The sequence below is a fragment of the Agelaius phoeniceus genome, chromosome 4, assembly GCF_051311805.1.
Source record: "Agelaius phoeniceus isolate bAgePho1 chromosome 4, bAgePho1.hap1, whole genome shotgun sequence".
Classification (NCBI taxonomy): Eukaryota; Metazoa; Chordata; class Aves; order Passeriformes; family Icteridae; genus Agelaius; species Agelaius phoeniceus.
In genome coordinates, this window is record NC_135268.1 from 48947435 (window position 1) to 48962466 (window position 15032).

Genomic DNA, 15032 nt, shown 5'->3' on the forward strand with positions numbered 1-15032 from the left:
TGTCTTACACTCAAAAAGGGAAGTTCTTGTAGTAAGCTTACTAACTGTTACTAACATAATGATAACGATGAAAAGTGGAAGGCAATTATATGATACTGGATTTATTTGCTTTCTTGCTTTTTTTCTACACCAAATCCTTCATGTGCTCTGATTCTTTCCTCTTCTTATAATGCAGTTTGAGATATGAAAAACTGGAGGGACCAGATATGGTTAACAGGCAATAGCTGGCTGTCATACCTTTGTTAAAGCAAGGCACAACAGCATCAGTTTTACCACAGGACAGATCAACACTATACACTCTCCATGTTTGACCATGCTATATCACAACAAAAACAGGCTTTGAGAACTCTCTGCTAGTGGTAATGCTGAGAGAAAACCCCTACTTTTAAAGTCTGTACCCTGGAAGAAGGGCCTGGAATGATAAAGCCCCACGTAAGCATTCTCTTGTAGGTGTATTCAATGTCTGTAAGTTGTTTTCTCTTCCCATGACTTCCACTGTCTTTTGTAAATTCTGTCAGCTTCCAATTCTGTGAAGTACCACCTGCATATCTGCATGCAACCCTTTACTCCCAGCTTTCCTGGTGGGGGATGGAGCTGACACTAAAAATTCCTTAGTTCCAGTTATATTATTGGTAGCCTTTGGCAAGTCACTGAGCAATCCCTGATCGCTCTCATACTAGATAATTTCTTAAAATCACCAGCAAAGCAGATGTGTAGATAATTTAGCCTATGTTTATCCTGCTCTGGTAGTGCACCTTACTATTATGTTGTGATCATTTGCTCACCTGTCATGTGAGGTGCCTTACCATTTACCCTGGCTTCTCCTAACCACTTCCTCCCTTCTGACAACATCCTTCTCTTTTGCTGTGATCTCCAAATAATTAGTCCTCATTTTTCTTTCAGAAAATTCTTTGTTAAATGCACTTGGTAAATGACCTATTTCACAAGAATGTTCCCCAGACCTGTGACACATGCATGTTTATGGTGTGTGTGTCTCTATCCTGTTGCTTCTCAGGCAGTGTGCAGAAGGCCTTCATCTGGGCTAGTTTCCAGTAGGAAGTAATATATCAGGGTAAATGGTAAGGCACTTGTTGGCAAACAGAAATGCAATAAAATAAATTCATTATCTTAGCTGAAAAATGTCCACAACACTTAAAAGAGAAGCAACTCAGACAATGAATCTCCCCCTTAGGTCTGAGGTTGTGGGTGACCAGGGAATATAAAAAATGCTATCCTAGATGGAAGTCACACTACACAATGGGGAAGTGTGGATCATCCCCAATCCATACAACAGTCCCATTTAAACCTCCTAGCAAGTGTTACTGCACAGGTTCACTAAACTACACTAGCACTTTTGTCACTACACTGACAGAAATATACAGGTTAAATGTTAAAAACTCCTCTTAATCCTCTTTTAAAACTTCTGAGTTTTAAAACTCAGAAGCTAGCAGAAAATGAAGAAGCTTCAGGGAACCAGGGCTGAAGATTAATTCACACTCTGAAGAACAAATCTTTTCTCCTTTGCTGCTTGCTGTAACATGATATCTCAAAAATTTGTCATGCGTTTGCAAGCCAATAGGAAATCTGCTGAGACATTCTAATATGCCAAATAGATCTGGATAAGAGACTTTTGCTGTCAATTTATGGGACAAACAGCCAAAAACCTGCAGGAATCAAAACTTCAAATTGAGAAAATTATGTGGTCATTTGCAACCATAAATTCTGAGATATATTTATCAAAGAGATGTAAGAATTCTTGAATTGAGAGTGGAAGGCAGATATTAGTATAAACAATCAATTGCTGTGGGACTATTTCACCATGCACTCCTACCTACAAAGTAAAATTTAGCATTGGCAACATTGAAACCTTGCAAGTCTTAAAATCCTTGGATCTTAGAAAGGAAATTTCTTGGTTAAGAGTATGTTAAGCCAGCCATCAACAGCTCTTCACAAATTATAAACAACCAGCAGAATGCATTAAAACCCAAGAAGTGCCAAAGCCACGACACAAGGATGGATGCAAGATAATTTAATAGTAAACCATGAAGTAATACTGGTTAACATACTATAGTGTGGGAGCAGAAAAATATAAAACAGTATAAAAGCAGAAAATCTCCTTCATCTTGGGAAAAGTTATTTAGGATGCCAATCAGATCTTATACTTACAGACACAACCAAACCATACACTACCAAATTTTAGGTTTAAATTTCAGGTGAAATAGTTCAAAAGTAAAACTGAAGACTGCTGGAGAGTGATCACCTGTGAAAATATTTTACATCCTTTTCTCCATCAGAAAAGTTCTGCTTTATGCCATGTTCTCATGTGCCACATTGGTCTCAAAACTGTAAACCAAAACCTTACAGTTTAAGTCTTTTTTATGACTGTCTTTCCACACAGGTATATCTTTAACTTATGGTCAGACAGCATTTAGTCACTATGGATGCTTTGCTATGTGTGAAATTCACATGAATTCCACAGTAAGACTAAGGTGTGGACCATATTAAAAATTTAGACTGGTGTTCACGTAACACAGAAGAATTTGGTTTGTTTTTTTTTTCTTTGTAGCCATGTACACTCCCTATGCTACCATAAATACTTTTAAGAGAAATGGATCTATATTAGCAGTATTGTTGGTTTCTAAAGGGCTAGAACTCTTTTGTGTAGATAAGGTTTCATAAATTCATAAATGATAAATTTCATACTCACTGAAATTTATACTGAAAGTATCTATTAAAGCAAGAAACTGTACTTGAGTTCCTAAAATCCTAGATTAGGTTTCTGACTAATTTTATTCCATTCTTCTGATTTTCTAAGACACCTACATTATCAGCTACTCAAAAGTTCCATAAATTCCCAAGGTACCCATTGGGGTCTTCAGGTCTAATGCTCCAGGGTCAGTGAATTTTTGACAAAACCAACTCTCGTACAACCTCAGGAAGACAATCAAATATGCCACAGAGCAATAAAACCCAAGCCTACTGCTTGGGGATATATTGACAGGAATAACCTGTGAATCCACTTTAACCACTGGAGACTTCCTGTAAGACTATAAAACATACTCTTGAGATGTTATTTCAAACCTGAAATTGAGAAGTAACCTACAGCAATTGAAGGCTCAACTACAAATGTGTATCTTTAAAGTTTTCATTAATAAAATTAAGCCAAAATATATAGAAGCCTAAAAACAAAATATGCAAGGAGTTAAAAATGCTGAAATTCCGACCCTAGTAACCCCAAAACTATTTAAAACACCAGATAATCTGGTCACGAGCAGCTGAACTGAGTTAAAAGTTAACACTGAAAAGAATTGTTCTCACTTCTGCCTTCCACTCCTGGCTTAGTCAACTCCTTCATAATGAGTCTGGTACTCACTGATCTGCAAGACCTTTTACTAACTCAGAGACAGTAGCACTGTTGGATTTCCCAATCCATCATTACAGCTGTGAAAGTACTCATGTTGGCATAAGCAGGTGGGACAGGAATGTCTGATTAGAGAGTATCTTTGAGTACTCATGTAGAGCACTTGGACCCAATTTCAGTCTAGTTTTCATTAAAAACATATATCAGTTCTGGTTATTGCCTTTAGCATTCAGATCATCCAGGGCAGTGCCAATTAACAAAAGAATGTGATCCTCACCTGTCAGTCCTACCTTTTGCTCCTGTAAGCAGTAAGTGCCTAAGCACTAACTGTAAAAATTCAGTCTCAAGGACTGGCTTCAGACCAGCTTTGGAGTCACACAGAAGAGCTACGTTAATTCAATTCCACTCCAATCCTAGGTAAACCACCTAGTGCCGTCTCTGCTGGAAACCACTAATGAAAACAAGAATAATGGCAATTCTGTTAACTTTTGGTGATGATATGAAGACAAGTATGTTTTTAAATAAGAGGTTGGTCAGCACTATGGTCATTGGGGAGACACAAATACCCTGTAAGTATTGCTTTGCAAGTATTAAAAAATAGTAATTTTGTTGTTAGAAGTACATTTTTCTTCAGTATCTATCTTTCTGATACGAACTTGGATTATTCTTTCCCATCTTTGTGAATACTTTTTATAATTCAGTCCAGTAACTACTGCTTTGATCCAATCCTGTGAGTGAACATGTGCACTACGCACCCCTGCGTACTTTCCTGGAGTTTCGGGAATTTCTCTGCGGAAATTCCTAGAAATCCCCTGCCATGAATCTGTGAAGTAGCAAAAAGCTGACACCTCAGTCACCACCGTGAGCTATTAAAACAAAGACTTTTGTTTCTGCAGTCAAAGTCGAGGAGATGAACACACGCGGTGGGGGGGTGGAGGTCGCTCGTGGTCCCGGGGACATTTAAAAACATAAACCCCCAAATCATCCTTTTCCACGGCCGAGTTTCTCGGGGCCGTTCCGGTGCCGGCAGCGCTCTCCGGGTCGGCGGCCGGGCTGAGGGGAGCTCCCCCACGGCCGCTGCTTCCGCGTTTCCCCCGCCTCGTCCCAGCCCCGGAGCCCGGCACCGCTGTCCTCCCGCACCACCATCCTCGCACCCGGCCCCACGGGCGAGCTGCCCCCTGAAACTGCTCAGGACTTACCGATGGAGCCGCGCACATCCCGGGGGAATGGCCGCGCACCCGCCCCGCCCCGCCGGTGCTGCCCGGCCCCCCGGCCGCCTCCGCCCCTCCGCTGCCCACCGCAGCCTTTGGCCGCTCGTTCCTTTCGCCCCTTTCCCCCTCTGACCCTTCTCCTCCCAGAAGTGACTGAGGCGGGAACGCCGGCCTGAGCTGCGGCCGAGGGCCCTTCCAAAAGCGGCTCCCTGGGTGAGGGAGCTTTGCTCTCTGCCATAGAGTCCATGAGGACTCTATTTATTTATTGTTTAAAGGTTTGTTTTTCCTTTGCCTTAAGGCCTAGGCAGATGGAGTTTGTGGTAGGAATACGACTGTCAAGGAACCTGACACCCTTGACAGCTCGTAGGGGACTGATGTTCTTGCTTTTTTACAGTCATTTACAACACTGAAGGCAGCTTGGCCTGTCTAAACATAAATTTTCTAGCGACTGGGCTAATCAAGGTTAGTCAACACTTCCTCTTGTTTTTTAGGAAGTAAGACTCTGGCTATTGAGAATCTGCCCAAATTGCCTTACACAAATCACTGCCATCAGGAATCTCAGTGAGTTTTTTCATCAATAACCCTTGTAAAGTCCCACATTGTCCTTTATGATCTTACTGCCTCCCAGGGCACTCTTGGAGGCAGCCTCTCACAATGAAATCAGACGGCCTTTTACATGAAAGGGAGAGGATTCCTGATTCAAGACCATCTTTTGCTGAAAAAGAAAGAAGAAGAAGAAAATCCACCAGGAAGTGTTATTTGCAGATCTCTTGGTCCCTATTGAAATAGACTGGGGTTCCCAGTACTTGTGCAGTGTCAACAATTAATTCCTTACAGAGAGCTGGGAGGCCTGTGCTGAGCAGTGGTGCTCAGTTGTGCTCTCCTTCCCATCTATGTGCATGGTGTTGTTTTCCACTGTTTCCTGCATTCTACCATGTCCTGCACCCCTGACCACACACTGAAAACATTTTGGTTACATTCAGTGAACAGCTGCTGATGGTCTGCTCTTCGGAGTGCCCATGTAGCTCTGGTGGAAATTTCAAAACATATTGGCATGTCAGATGGAATAAAAATTCTACATGAAGGAAGTCTCAAACTACTTGAAATTACATATGTTTTTGGCAGAAAAAGATGTGGAGTTCTGTTTCTTTGTACGATCTACCACCTTTGCTGGCTCAGGTGCTGTAGGGAAGAGGAATCAGCTCTGGGGAGGGCAGAGCAAGCTGCTGCAAGACACAAGGTGGTAGTAGGCTTTGCCAAAACCCAGTTTCTTTAAAGTGATTTAATCAGTTAACATTGATTTATTGGAACATTCAAGTTGGCAGAGATGTTTGACAAAGAAGAGAATATCACGCAGCTTGTCACCAGCCACAGCTACTGTAATCCCATTGCAACTGTAAATAATTCATATCCAGAGTCTTACATTTCCCATTCATTTTTTTTCATGCATGACAGTCCATTCTGTAAGCCTCCAACTATGAAATGTATTATTTTGTTTGCCTTGTTTGTGCAGCAATAACAATTGCCTCAATTAGGCCTCTACATCAGTGCATGCAGAAATACCTGAGCAAGCTGTAAATGAGCTACCCTGGGTGCCAGAAAGAGCACAGCTGCCTTAATGCAGCACTCTATGCACTTTAATTAGATGTGCTGAAGCAGAGCATGTGAGCTGTTTGGAGAGGAAAGGCTGTTTGGAGATCAGGTGAGTGGGAGGCACTGCTGACTCCTGACTTGGCCATTACATACACATTAGCACTTTTATCCTTCTGTACAACTGTCCAGTAATACGAATGGTCTTGATTCCAGGCATGCAAAGCAACCATCCAGCATGTCTGAAGTGTAATTAAGCTGTCTTCTCCCAGGTATCCTATGGAAAAGTACAAAGATCATAGTCACCAGAGATAATGCTTGACTGAGAAATCTTACTGACAGCTTTTCTCTGTGGAGGTAATAACACTGAGCATCCTCCACACAGATATATCCTTTTTTTTGTTTCCCCAGAGATCTGCAGGTGTTTTTTATATCATCTCCTGAACTGCCACATGAAAAAGGAAAACTTCGAAATTCAGGTCATCTAGGGCTGTGGCAATAACAAAAGAATGTGATCCTTGCCTGTCAGTCCTACCTTTTACTCCTGTAAGCAGTCAGTGCCTAAGCACTAACTGTAAAAATTCAGTTTGAAACAATGGTTTCAGACCAGCTTTGGAGTCACACAGAAGAGGAAAGTTAGTTCAATTCCACTCTGATTTTAGTGCCACTAAGTGCCCTAAACCACTTAGTGCCTTCTCTGCTGGAAAGCACAACTAATGAAAACAAGAATAATGACAATTCTATTATCTCTTGGTGATGATATGAAGACAAGTATGTTTTTAAATAAGAAGTTTGTCAACACTTTGGTCATTGATGTGAATACTCTGTAAGTATTGCTTTGTAAGTACTAAAATAATTTTGATATTAGAAGTACATTTTTCTTCAGTAGCTGTCTTTCTGACAAGAACTGAATATTCTTTCCTGTCTTTATGAATACTTTTCATAACTAAATCCAGTAAGTATTATAGTATTCCAACCCTCTAAGTGACCATGTGTGCTCTGCACCCCTCCACACTTTCCTGAAGTTTCAGGAATTTTCCTGACATTAGTCCAATGACACAAGAGCTGCTCATGACTCCAGAACAGTCACAGAGCCCTTTGTGTATTTCAAACTCTCCATCTGTTCATGGCTGCAATAACTGTGCAAGTACAAGCACCAACAGCTCAGCATCAACAGCTCAGCTGTGCTCTTACAGACATGGCTTGGGACACATGAAAGAGAGGAACTCATGAACTGCTGACTAAACATGTTGGCAAACTGAAAACTTTCCAATGAAGACCTGAAAGGAAGAGGGAAATTTGCCATAGCATGCTATCAAACATTTCCCAGAGCACCTCAGGTTAATGGAGTGTGAAAACCTGGGTATGATTCTTCTCTGGGAGAATCTCTTCCCCAGAGGATAATCATACCCACTGATGATTCCAGTGCCAAAACACATAAACAGCAGTGCCAGTGGGGATTTGGGGTTGGAGAGATAGATGGTTATCATTATTGCAGTGTGGATGCTCCCACATCAGCTTAGTGCATTCATATAAGGTCAGTGGAGAGATCCAGTGTGGATTTACAGGTAAATAGTGACATATTATGAAATCCACTCTAGTTCAAATACATTTGAAAATGTGGTGACATATTAATAATAACATATCCAGAAAGGGATTTTATTACTATCCAGTAATTTCATGATGTTTTTACTTCCTTAGCTCAGCAGTAAATCTAAATAATTTAACCAAAGCAGAGATTTCAAAAAAAAAACCCCTTGAATTTTAAAGTACATTGAATAATTGTTTACCAGATCATTGGCTGATAAATGTGTTTATATGTGTTTAGAGTCCTAAGCAACGCTGCCAGAGCAAATTAAAGCAGTTGGCTGTGCTTATCACTAAGGTAATTTCCTCCAAGATCATCAGATGTATCTCCTGGCAGGACCCCTGGAAGATGGATACACAGTGAACAAACAGCTGTTTATCTGCTCTAGTTTGTGCATGGCCATAGCCTTTATTTACCATACACTGTCTAGATCTGTACTGGTTTATTGATTTCCTTGTGAGGAGATGGTTTTTATCACTTGAGTGAGCATTTTATAAATAGTCGTGAATTTCCCTTCAATTTTCCTGCTCCCTGTGAGACAAGAAGGTACGACTACTTTCAGATTACAAATAAAAATTGGAATAAGGGAGAATAAACACCATATGAAAGTGTTTGTTAGTGAATCTGAGCCTGAGTACTCAGTTTGAAAGACTGAGCATTTATTTTAATATTTTATTGTGCAAGATACATTCTATGTAAATGATATACATTTTAAAATCTTGAAAGAGGTAGAGTTGTATGTAAATATTTTTGTGGGAACTTTCCTGAAAGGCATTTTCAGGATCATTAAATCCTTGTAATTGCAAGCATGCCATACAATCTGTTTCATAAACTGACTGATTTTTTCTAAAACTAGTTAGGTATTTTGTCATATTACTCTGCTAAAAAAATTGCCTCAGAGTTTGGTTGCTGTGAGGGTTAAGAATTATCTTGTAGCTTCTAAACTCAATTTCATACCCATTTACTTATATACTAGCAGTGACCACTGCTTCCATTAAATAAGTCTTTTTGTTCCTGGTGTTTATCAATCCAGCTTTGTTTTGCTAAAGTAAACCAGATAAGAATGAATCATATCAAACTGACCAAAGGCTAACTAAATTTCAAATAGAAGTGTCCAGACAAAGGTGTGATGCAGTTTAACAATCCATTCAGACCTTAGTTAATGTTGGATAAATTGCTGTGGCATAGCTTGTGTAGACAAGTTTTAAGGGAAAAACTGACTAATACTCACTCATGTAATCCTCATGCTTTGCCTGTGATTTGTACCATCAAGTTTAGGCAGCTGCAGAACAGAAGGAATCAGGAAGCTGGCATTAGATGCCAGTTCTGGACAGCAGTTATTAGCAGCCAGTAGCAGTTATTGTTATTGGCACAGGACTTACAGATTGTCCCTCACTGTGGTTTGGCATTGTGTGTATTAGGAACTTCCATCCTGAAAACCACTAAAATGAGACTTTTTGTTCAAGAGATTTTTCATCTTATCCATTCTGCAGAAAGTAATTATCAGCTGGAATTTAACAAGGAATCTGAAAGTCTTTCACTGAGAGGCTTTAAGAGGCTCTGAATTAACAAGAGAAGCAGAAAATAATTTTAAATGAGATACTGTCACCTTACTGCATCAGGAATTTACCTCTTATCCTGACATTTTTACTTTACCACCTCAGCTTCTCTATTGGATAATCTGTGGGGAGACTCAAGCTTCTAACAATCCATATTCACTCCCCATGAACTAACACAGGCCCATTGAATAAGGAGACACAAAACTAACCTTAAAAAAAGGGAACACGATGTAATGCTGATACTTGTGGACTGATAGAAAAGTGTGTAGGATTGGAAAGTAATTCTAGCTAAGTGGAATTGCACATAGCCAGATTGATGCACTTGGAAAATTGCTTTATTCCTTCTTTTTCTGTTTACTCTGATGTGGCAATTTCTCATGGCTAATCTTCAACCATATCTATCTAACTTGTCATTAGCTGGTTTACACTGTTACAGTATAATTGTGTGTCAAAACACTTTTGACATGCACTTAGGTTATGTATTTATGCGCCTTCCTTTTCATTGTATATAGAAGCAAGTTGACTTGTTGAATTTATCTGGTCCACAAATAACCTTAATTCTACACTTTCTTTTTATCAAACCACTTTATCAGCTAACAAAAGGATCTGAATCAGTGATATCAAATGAAATATTTAGTAACTGTTGTTTTTTTCCTCTATCTTTGCTTGCATACAGTTACTGTCTGCATTATAATATTTTTAAAGTGGTTTTTTCCTATTAAATTTTTCTACAGTTTTTCTAACACAATTTTGCTGGACAGTGACTCCAACCTGCCAAGCAAATTTTGTCAATATTCTAACTTAACTACTTATGCCACAATTACTATATGAATTTCTTGAACAAATAAAAATAATCCAGCAGATAGATATGAAGATACCACTCAGACTTTTTGATTCTCTCAGATGTTTTTCACAAGGGAAAATCCAAGGCTGGTTTCTCATAAAATGGTTAATTTAAGGTTAGGAAACCTAGTATTGGATTAAAAGCGTCCATAAGACACCACACTGAAAAAATATAATTTTTATGCTTCATGTATAGTTCAACATTTTTGAAGATGAAACTTTGCCCCAGCAGATGTTATATCTGGTCATTTCACCTTCTAGAGCCAGTAAAACAAGATAAAGTCTAAACAAAGATAGACCAAGACTGAGACAAAGCACAAGTCCAGTTTTAGCTAACTTGGAGGAAATGTTACCACATGGGTGTTTCTGATTCACTTGGTGAGCCCAGTGCATCACAGATCCAAGATGAATTAATGAAAAGCAATACCCATGGTAAAGACAAGAGAGATTTATACTTTCACAGCTGTTGTAGGTCAAGTTCAAATTTAGAAGAAAGCTTAGAGTTTACTTGTAACCTGCACTATGTGACAATATTAAACCAACTGCTCCTTGCTAGAACTTTGTCATATATTTCATTGTAAATAAGATAGGGGAAAAACATGTCCTGTTTTGAAGTGAAAAATTTATATTTTCCCCTTATTTTGCCTGTATATGGAAAAGAATTATTTAAGGAAAACTAGGAAAATTATCATAATTGTAAATTTTCTGGTTTAAGTTGCTCAGTATTTCTTTAGAAATATTCTCCAAATTGTGAAATGAAAATTTCTTACTACATTCTTTGTTGTGTCACCTGGAAGAACAAGTAGGTCACGTTTACAAAATGCAAACAAATTTTCTAGATAGTTCTTCTCTAGAATTTGCTCCAGAGTAATTCTAAATTATAGTAAATGTCAGGTACTTTATTAAAAATTAAAAATACCTTTCCTGATAATAAAATAATAATAAAATCAACCCACTGAAAACTTGGTGTGAGCAAAATAGTAATAAAAATATCACTGTCAACCACATAATAAGATTCATTATTTTATTTATTGTTCCTATAGCAATTTTTACCATTCATTATTACAATAGTAAACCCTATTTGTATGTAGCATTTTCCTATGTACAAAACTCTGGCACTTGGGCATGCACTGGAGGGCTTCCAGACTTTTTCAGATGGCTGAAAAAGTGTTTTGGAAAATTAGAATTTTTTTGGAAAATTAGAAATTTTTTTTTGTACTGAGAGAAATTACACATAGGCAAGCTGAGATGTTTGGATTGGTACAGTGTCTTATTCATCAGCAACTAAGCCATGAGAAAATTTCCACTGTAAAAAAGTGCTTCTCTTCTTTTTGTCCCTTTGCTAATTTGAGACACTCTCAAGATAAAAAAAAAAAAAAAAAGAAAGAAAAAAAGAAGAAGCAAAAAAAAAAAGGGAATTACAGTAATATGATTCAAAGCACAACTTGTCGCAGCAATCATGGAAGTCATGGGTCACGTGGTCATACAACTGCAATGAGAGTCAGCAAAGTTTGAAAAGCTGGTAAATATGCAGAAGCTGTCAAGGACACTGACAATTGCTTCTAAAATTCTAGTTTTCAAATTAATACTTGAATAGTCAGTTAGCTTTGAGAGAAGTTGTCGCTTTCATAGTATTTGTTTTGCTATCTTTTGGAGAAGCCTATTAAATTCTTATTTCCCATGGAAAAGACAAGAGCAGTAGGAAGCAGAGATGTGAAAAGCTGCTTCGTATTATTTAGAGACCACAAAGAAGTCCAGAAAATCTGGCTAATACAATGTGCTGCCAAGATGGACACAGATTGACAAGACTGAGAAAGACTTATAAATCACAAGGCCATTTTGTGAGGAATTCCTGTAAGGAAGTTGGCTTTATTTACCCTGGAAGAGATTTAGTCAATAAGCCTCACTATGGATATGTCTGTATACAAACTGTTTTTTCTTAGTCTGTCATAGTTGCTTCTCTTTATATGCCCTTGGTTAAAACAACCTCTGTCAGCAGAAGCAGAGTATTGCCAGTGTAACTTTCACCAGCTGCTGTTTTCATTTCATTTCAAAATATGATGTGATAAAAATAAAATCCATAGTAGCTGTAATAGTAGTTCTCAACTCAGAGTTATATGATAAATACAGACCCTGAAGTCTGTGTGTAGATGAAATGTTTGTAGTGGGGTGTTTATTATTTTAGGAATACTTTCTCCCTACTGCTATTATGATGTGTTGGTACACATTGCTATGCAGCATATTCCAGCATCTACTAATTGTTGTTTACTACTAGGGTTAAGAGTCACCATAATCTACCCAACGGGCATTTTCTTTTCTGTTTTATGATGTCCAAAGATTTTTGAAAAGCACCAACACATTCTTACCATTCATTATTAATACTGAAATCTTAAGGTTGGGCTTGGAAAAACAAGGGAATATTTTGACTTAGTTTTACTACATCTATCCTAAAAGGGATTGCTAATTTTCTCTTGTTGTCATTTTGAATTCCAGATATTACAATCATTAGGCCTGGACATTGTGAGTAAAATTCCAGTCCTTATGTGTACCTGGTGTTCAGTTCATCCAGAATTTTAAAGCATGAAGAAAGAGACATAGAAGGATAGAAATGGTGACAATAGTTTTTTCCTTATAAGACAGTATCAATAGAGAAGATAAAAATAAACTTTCTGCAGGTTCCCTGAACATGGGATAAGAAATAAAGGTTCTGAATTGTAGAAAGGAGAGTTAGGAGAATATTCATAATATTCTTGTAGGATGGAAGATGAAGACTCCTCCCTCTCCAATCAAAGAAGCTTATGCAAAGAAGTGTGTCTTGGGGACAGGAGAGGAGAGGCAGGGTAGGTCTGTAGTGCCCAGCTGCTTACAAAAGATGGTGACCATGTGGTACTCATGAGCAGAGTCCCAGCTACTGGCTCTAGTTTGTCTTCTGAGCTGTTGTTTTAGCTGGGATATGGCTCAAGCCAACTGCAGGCTCCTTGGAGTACCTAGGATGTCACTTTTCTAGTCTAAGCTATTACTCTGCCTCTGTCCTGCAGAATACCGGGTGTGATACCAGCTCCTGGCACAGCTAGGCAGGTATTGAGAGGTACATAGTACAGATATTTTAGAAACCTATGATATTAACTGATTTCAAGTAATATGTACAATATTTTTTTTCCATCTGGTACTTGTGAGTATGCTTGGAGTGTTCCCAACAACAGCACTTCCTCTCTCAAGATCTTACAGTGTAGCAGAGCCCTTTTGAATGATCCCTTCAGTATGCTTTTGTCCATGAAAGGCAGTACAGATTTCATATAAACTGTATAAACTGTGACTCTAAGGGGTGTTGAACCACAGGAATGTCCCTCAGAGCTATTGCTAGTTCTTCAATGCAGTCTGTGGAAAGGACAGAACTGCTACAGAAACCAACAACATGATTTTGAAATATTAGTGAGAAGTGAATTCAGGAACATTTAAGTTCCTTTTGTTACATCTCTTACTGGAAAAAGGAGACATGATAGAGAGATGTGTAAAGCTGTGGACACAGACTGTATCCACAGTATGCATGACACACTGTACTCCTTATGTCTCAGAGAGTGAATACATGAGTATTATGTTCACTGAATAGGGACTGAGGAAAAGAACCAAAACTTCTCATGGTTTTGTATGTTCAAAATTTACAAGTAAATTTTGCAGTAAATGCAGATTTGTCATTCAGAAGGACTTATGATCATAGATTATGAACAGCAAATAGGTGATAAAGTATGTTGTGCACATCAGTGTCATGTTCATTTAGCCTCACTATGAACTTCACTGGCTCATAAGGGTGTAAACATTAAATAGAGATACGTATTTTCAATCTCCTTCAGCTGCAGCATATCACTATGATTATGATTCTATGTAAGCTTCTACAAAAACTTTCAAGATTCCTGGTTTAATAATTAAAGTTCACTGATTGATATTCATGTGTCAACCAATTTCATCTAAGTATGGGCTACCAGAAGGGGTAGTTTTGTCTTATCCCTCATTCCCAACTGCAAAGGTCACTTCTGTCAGAAATGGTGCTCTGTTCGCAGTGGAAATCTAACCCATGGGAAAAAAAAAGAATGCAAAAATAAAATTACCTTTCATCCACATCAGCTGCAGTTTCATCCTGCAACCCCAGGGCCTTAGTGCAGGCATGAGGGTCTGAGAGAGGAAGCAGAACTGGCAGTGGGGACTAGGGGATCAGTGGGACCTCCCTTCTCCACAGCAACCCACGTTTAGCCCAGCACAATCTCAACTGCAGTCTCAGTGTTTCCACTGCATTTAAAAAATGCCTTTACTGTCCCCTTTGTGTGGGTAAAATACACAGTTACCTATTTATTTCTATTGACATACCTGTTTAATAGTTCCTTGTGGGACACTTAGACTGGTGCTTGGATATTCTCCCCAACTGAATATACTTAGAGCAATGTGCAACACTATCCTACTATACTATGTACACATTATATATAGGAATAATTATATATTATATATAATAATATATAATTATTACTATATTGTTATGATAAAATGTATGTTACTATAATATTAATAACCTATGGTTATTAAGTTATTTCCCAATGTTTTAATTACTGGCATTCTTCCAAAACCAAGGGCAACAAAAGGATTGAGCTTAAAATGAGTTTAATTACTGTAGTTTACCTTGTGGGTTTTCTTTATAAACAAAGAAATAACCCCCCCTACAATTCATCATCAATGTGGATAAAATAATGTAAAGTTCACTCTACACTTTTCTCTCATAAAATTGCTTCTTTCCTTGCTGCTCTGAAATCCATGCCTATGTACTTACCGTTCCACAAGTTCCCCTCCCTGATTTTGTGGCTATTTGAGACCTTAACTTCAAGGGGTGATGT

The 15032-nt window shown here is 38.4% G+C and overlaps 1 protein-coding gene across 1 annotated transcript in view; it reads right to left on the reverse strand.

Moving 5' to 3' along the window:
• Positions 1-6400: 6400 nt before the first annotated feature.
• GABRB1 (gamma-aminobutyric acid type A receptor subunit beta1) overlaps positions 6401-15032 on the reverse strand; it is a 127281-nt gene continuing 118649 nt past the window's right edge. The window contains exon 9 of the mRNA XM_077177564.1: positions 6401-6439. Within this exon, the coding sequence (XP_077033679.1) occupies positions 6416-6439 (24 nt within the window). The 3' untranslated portion in view covers positions 6401-6415. The remainder of the gene's footprint in view (positions 6440-15032) is intronic.